At 41.7% G+C, this 6,212-nt stretch overlaps 1 protein-coding gene across 2 annotated transcripts; it reads left to right on the forward strand.

Annotated features, from left to right (window-relative positions):
• The first annotated feature begins 1,049 nt into the window (after positions 1 to 1,049).
• On the forward strand, positions 1,050 to 5,048 carry GPRASP3 (G protein-coupled receptor associated sorting protein family member 3). 2 transcript variants are annotated; one of them, XM_047076326.1, is made up of 2 exons: positions 1,050 to 1,149; positions 1,545 to 5,048. In XM_047076326.1, the coding sequence occupies exon 2, from the start codon at positions 2,657 to 2,659 to the stop codon at positions 4,307 to 4,309; it is 1,653 nt and encodes a 550-aa protein (XP_046932282.1). In that variant the 5' UTR covers positions 1,050 to 1,149; positions 1,545 to 2,656; the 3' UTR covers positions 4,310 to 5,048. The 2 variants fall into 2 exon arrangements, with proteins under 2 accessions (XP_046932282.1, XP_046932283.1); XM_047076327.1 differs by having other exon boundaries at positions 2,363 to 5,048.
• The last annotated feature ends 1,164 nt before the right edge of the window (positions 5,049 to 6,212 follow it).

The raw sequence follows: 6,212 nt of genomic DNA on the forward strand, positions 1-6,212 counted from the left end.
AAGGCAAGTGGGTTGTCGTGGGGAGGGGTGGGGGGCCCCCACTGTCGCCCGGCTTACAGCCTGCCCGGACCCCAGCCTCTGGCAGCCTGGCAAGGGGGAGGCGACCGGGTCGTACCCTGTCCGTGACAGAGGTGCGCAGCGCCGCGGGATCCCTGGCGAGGAGAGGCAGTGACCGGTGCGGGCCGGGCCCAGGGCATGGGGGCTGGCGGGAGAGGCTCCCTCGGATCCTGTGGAGGCGAACTGCGCCAGCCACTCCGCAGCCAGCTTTCCAGGCGCCCATGACCCGCCCTCGACGGTGCTGTGCCGGGAGAGAGCTGTGGGGGGAGCCTGCTGCGGAAGAAATGGCGGAGCGGGAGCTGGGGTGGGGTTACCCGGGGAGGCCGCCGGGGCGAGAGCGGGGATGGGGCTTAGGAGCTCTGTGCTCAATTGGCGGATGTGGTGGGCCGGTGGCGTCTGCTATTCCAGGTCTTGATTCTGTAAAGGGGTCTGTTGGGCCCCTCGCCCTGGGTGCTGTCCCTTCTCATAGGCGCTTGGTTGATGCCAAAATCTTTGCAGGGTAGATCTGGCACATTTAGCAAGAGGACATTTGAGTGGGTAGATTATGAAGACATCAAAATGAAATGTTTACCCACCTCTTAATACAGCAGCTTTATTGCCTTCCATGTTTGTATCTTGCAGTCAATTAAATGCAAGGAAATGACAGAGTAAGGAGTAGATCACCTTTAACAGGAAGGGTCCTTCTAAAGAAATAATGTGGTATAAAAAAATAGTGTGGTATTAATCCACCTTTCTCCTTCAGGATCATTTTTCTCAACATCCCAGCCCACTTAATATGTTGAGGTGTGGGAATGGTGGATCAGAATAGAGGGGAGTATTTTCTGAAGGGTCATTTTAGAGCCTATGTCATTTATTTACTTATTTCCTGATTCTTCAAAAGGTAGTGTCAGGACCTGAATTCTGGGTATCTGTCTTATTAACCTGATATTTTCCTACGATTGTCAACATATTCTTTTGGTGTTTTGCTGAATGTTCCTCTTTGTTTTTGCAGGGTGTGACTCTTCTCCAGCTAAAGAACTGTTCTTTGGTGTAAAGGATAGAATTTCCTGAGGACCCCTGCTGTGTGGGCTGGCTGAAATAGGTGGCAGTGAGGTAGGATATATGTTTGCATGGGGAAAGTGGAAGGGTAGGGGCATGCAAAGATGGTATTAAAATAATAGTCCTGTTATCTTCACTGACTGCTTTCAAAATACAGTTGCTCACTATCTACTGTTGCATCTCATATTTTGTTCAGGAAAAGAGGTGTAGTCTCTGCTGGGAAAATAACCAAATTCAAAATTGGAAGGAAGTATAATTAGACAAGTTGCAGGTCTTGGGGGAATTGATGTGGAATCATTTGGTAGGATCAGACAGGTGGGAGACATTTAACATGGCCTTAAATAAACAAAAGTCTGTATTATAATGCTTGTGATGGCTGTTGGGCTAGCTCAATCTCTTCTGGTTTCTCTTTTGTCTTTTTATCTATTCTTAAGTTTGTTCCTTTATAGGTTCCTGTAGAAATATGTAGATAGTTGTTCACTTTGAATTAAGAAAAAAAGACGCAAACTATTCATTTGGATTCAAGGTGAGTGTGAGCATGAGCATGTGTAATGATTGGGGATGTAAATAGGCTATTGGCAAGCCTAAAACATATCTTGGAGCCATTGTCTTCCAACTTTACAGATAACCTCTATCCTCACATTTGGGTATAGAAAATGAGGATAAATGAAGCCAGTATTGTGCCTACAGGGTAATTGATAGATACCCAGGAAATGGGGTAGGAAGCCATGAGGAGGACCAAAGAGACCAGAAATGTTATATAACCAAAGTTCTAGATTTGGAAAGACAGACACTTGGTTTATAATCCAGAGTAAATATCTTGTCTACCAAATGCTCAGAATTCCAACTCTCCTGTATTTTTGTCCAAAAGTCTGCCTGTGAATTGGCTGTAGGGCTTTTGATCCTAGAAGTAAGGAAGGAGGAGGAAATCGTACCAGATCAGTACAGGTTGGTGTGAGACTTACCTGGATAGACCCGTAGCATATAGTATACCAAAGGGCCTGGATGTTTCTTAGCCTCTTTCACTTTCAGCAAACTTTTCCATCATCCCTGCTCCTATGTGTTGTAGAGAAAAGAATGCGTTAGTGCCTGGGTAGGATATTGTTGGGCATGAGTGTGGGAGTGTGGAAGGGATAAAATGAGGGAATAGAGTTTTCTACTATTCTACGTCACAATCCATTTCTATTCTCTCATATCATGTGTGGCTCTCTGCATAGTAAAGCACAGTTGGAAGAGACTTAAAGCTTGTTTTCTTCTTCCACCTCAGGTCCATCTCCAGTGGTGGCTGTAGTGGCCTTGTAGTGGCAGATCATCACCTTCAACAGGTCTGCACTCAGGAACTATCATCTTCGCTCAGACTAAGTGCCTCTGTCTTTTCTCTGTATTGTTGACAGAGGTTCTGTGTTTGGAAAGGGGACTGTGTGACTGCTGAGCTGATGACTGACTCTTGCCACAAAGTTTATGTCTGATCCAGTGAAAGAGTGTTAAGACATTGACCTGGGACACATTGAAAACCAAGGCCAAGACTGTATAGAGCTATCTATATAACTGATCTTTAACCATGACTGGGGCTAAGAATGAGACTAGAAACAAAGGCAAAGCTCAAAAAAGGGCTGGTGTGCAAGCTGAAGCAAAGAGGGAGACTACTGGCATAGTCAGACCTGTAGCTAAGACCCAGGACAAAGCAGTAGCCAAGGCAGGGTCTCAAGCTGATGCAACAGCAGCGATGAAGGCAAGGTCTAAGAACAGGAGTGTTCCTGAGATAAAGGAAAGAGGCCTGGCATATTTTAGTCCCAAAGCTGAAGATGAGGCCACTAAAGTATCTGGGATTTGTTCTGTGGCTGAGGCTAATGCTGAGTCTGGGTCCACCTGTAAACATAAGGCTGGTATTGATACCTGGTTTTGGAGTGGAGAAGAAGCCAATGTTGGTTCCTGGTTTTGGAGTGGAGAAGAGGCCAATAATCATTCTAGTGCTAAGGATGAAGGTAAAGCTGGTATTGATCCTCTGTCCTATGCTGAAAAGTTGGAATCTGTGGCCAGGGCCAGCTGCAAAGCTAGGCCAGGGGCTGAGGAGGAAGAGGAAGAAAATGTTATTGGGAACTGGTTTTGGGATGGAGATGAAACTAGTTATGACCCTAATCCTAGACCTGTGAGCAGGATAGTTAGGCCCCAGCCTGTGGATGAAATTAATGAAAAAAATAGGCCCAAGGACTGGTCTGAGGTAACTATCTGGCCCAAAGCCCCTGCTGTAACTCCAGCAGTGTTAGGATTTAGATCCCAAGTCCCATTTGAGACAAAGCCTCCTTCATATATTGTCCTGGCCTCAGCTGAGGAAAATACCCATTCTTTACCTGTGGCAACAACATGCCCTTCTAGGAGCACTACTTCATGCTCACAGCCTGTCCCTGAGTATCCATTCGGTTCTGACCCTTGCATCCAGACCATAGAGGAGATTAGACGCCAAATCAGGATTAGGGAAGTGAATGGGATTAAGCCATTTGCTTGCCCTTGCAAAATGGAATGCTATATGGATTCTGAGGAATTTGAAAAACTTGTTACCTTACTTAAGTCAACTACTGATCCTCTCATTCATAAAATAGCTCAAATTGCAATGGGGATCATTAAGGTTCATCCCTTTGCCCAAGAGTTTATTAATGAGGTGGGTGTAGTGACGCTTATTGAAAGCTTGCTCAGTTTTCCTTCCTCTGAAATCAGAAAAAAGGCTGTAATTACTCTGAATCCTCCTTCTGGGGATGAGAGACAACGCAAGGTTGAATTACATGTTAAGCATATGTGTAAGGAAACCATGTCTTTTCCCTTGAATTCACCTGGACAACAATCTGGATTAAAGATACTAGGACAACTGACTACTGATTCTGACCATCACCACATTGTTGCCAATTACTTTTCACAACTTTTCCACTTGCTGTCCCTGGGAAATCGTAAAACCAGAAATCTTGTTTTAAAAGTACTTTTGAATATGTCTGAAAATCCAACTGCAGCCAGAGACATGATCAATACAAAGACATTAGCAGCATTAAAACTCATCTTTAACCAGAAGGAGGCAAAAGCCAATCTCGTTAGTGCTGTGGCCATATTTATTAACATAAAGGAGCATATCAGAAAGGGCTCAATTGTAGTTGTTGATCACATGAATTATAATACACTGATGGCCATTTTCCGTGAGGTTAAAGGAATTATTGAAACAATGTAAAATGAGCCAGAAATAAAAGTGAACACTGAACAATCTTCAGACTCTAAAAGGCTGTCCCTATAGGCCCTTGCATAATGTTTTGATTATTACAGTGTGTACGTTATAAATTACATCTTTAACATGATATTACCTGTGACAGTCTCTAGTTTTGAGCTATACCATTTTTGAGATACCAAATGAATATTGTATCATATGCTGAAAACATCTGTTGATTTTTGTCTTGTGTAGATGGGGAACTTTTTAACATTTTACTGAAGATAGTGAACCAATTCATCATAAGTACACTAAGTTCTTCATTAGTATTTGTTTAAATATGTTTGTGGCTTCAAATGGCAAAAAAAAAATCATTGAATTTGTAATCTAGTTTGCAAAAATAAGGCATATATACACAAAAAGATAACTAACAGCACTCACATATATCTGTACACATACACATTCATTGCTGAATGTGCACTCAACATGTAAAGAAGGCAGGAGTTGCTATAGGCTGTTTAATGTAAGAGGAGTTACTGTTTTGCCCTTATTCTACCTGCATCAGATAACTTATGGTAGGCATTTAACAACCACTGGTGTAAGCTGAAGAAAATGTCTCAGCATGTGAAAATATTAGATTATATGCTTTTAGATTTTTAAATAGTTAAGAAACTAAAACAAGATCATACTGTAAAAGCTGTTACTTTTTCTCTCACTAACTAAATTGTGATCATCTTTCCATATCAATAAATATGCTTCTATAACATTTTTGAATCACTTAATGTTTCTTCTGTGTTAACATTTAGTGCATAGTGCCCTAATATTTCATCTCATATCCTCTTTTTTCTAAAGTTTATTTATTTATTTTGAGAGAGACAGAGTGTGAGCAGAGGAGGGGCAGAGAGAGAGGGATAATCCCTAGCAGGCTCTGCATGGTCAACATGAAGAGCCCAAAGTGGGGCTTGAACTCACAAAACCAAGAAATCATCACCTGAGCTGAAATCAAGAGTTGGATACTTAACCATCTGAGCCACCCAGGTGCCCCCATTGTATATCGTCTTTAATAACATGCACACATGTTTTTTGCAGAAGCAAGAGTATAGTATTCTGCAGCTTGCCTCATTGTCTTTATAATTATCTTTCCAATTTAGTATTATGCAGATCTGCCACAAGCTTTTTATTTATAGCTTTATTGAGGTACATAATCCATTACATTAATCCATACATATTTAAAGTATACAATTTAATATATTTTGATATACATATACACATGTGAAACTATCACCACAGTCAAGATAGTGAACATATCCATCATCCACCCCCCCAGAGTTTCTTTATGCCACTTTAGTCCCTCCCAACTTTCCCTATATCTCCCTGCCTCCAGGCAACCAGTGATCCTTCTTTTGACAATATAGAATTGTTTTCATTTTCTGTAATTTTATATAAATGAAACCATACAGCATGTTTTTTTGGGGAGGGAGCAGGGGTGTGCGGCTTCTTTCAGCACAATGACTTGAGACCCATGCATGTTACTATGTGTATCAGTAGTTCATTGCTTTTTTTATTGCCAAGAGTCTACTATATGGCTATATCACCATTTATCCATTTACCTGTTGATGGAGATTTAGGTGGTTTCCAGATTTGGGCTATTACAAGTAAAGCTGCTGTGAGCATTTGTACACACTTTTTATGAACATGTGTTTTGCTTTTCTCTTGGGTAAATAAATACCTAGGAGTGGAGTGGCTAGATCATATAGTAGGTATACATTTAAGTTTTACATTTTCCAAAGTGGTTGTTCTGTTTTCTTTTATACTCCTGCAGCAGTGTGTGAGGGTTCTGATTCCTCCACATAGTTTTTAACACTTGGTATGGTTGGTCTTTTTAATTTTACCTGTATCTCATTGTAGTTTTCTTTATTTTTTTTTAAAT

Source organism: Lynx rufus, unplaced genomic scaffold, assembly GCF_022079265.1.
Source record: "Lynx rufus isolate CCGP_SWC_20201006 ecotype Redwood Valley unplaced genomic scaffold, mLynRuf1.p SCAF_14, whole genome shotgun sequence".
In the NCBI taxonomy this organism is placed as follows: Eukaryota; Metazoa; Chordata; class Mammalia; order Carnivora; family Felidae; genus Lynx; species Lynx rufus.

Coding starts and splice junctions, on each gene's coding strand:
- GPRASP3 (XM_047076326.1), top strand. CDS start 2,657: ATGACTGGGGCTAAGAATGAGACTAGAAACAAAGGCAAAGCTCAAAAA.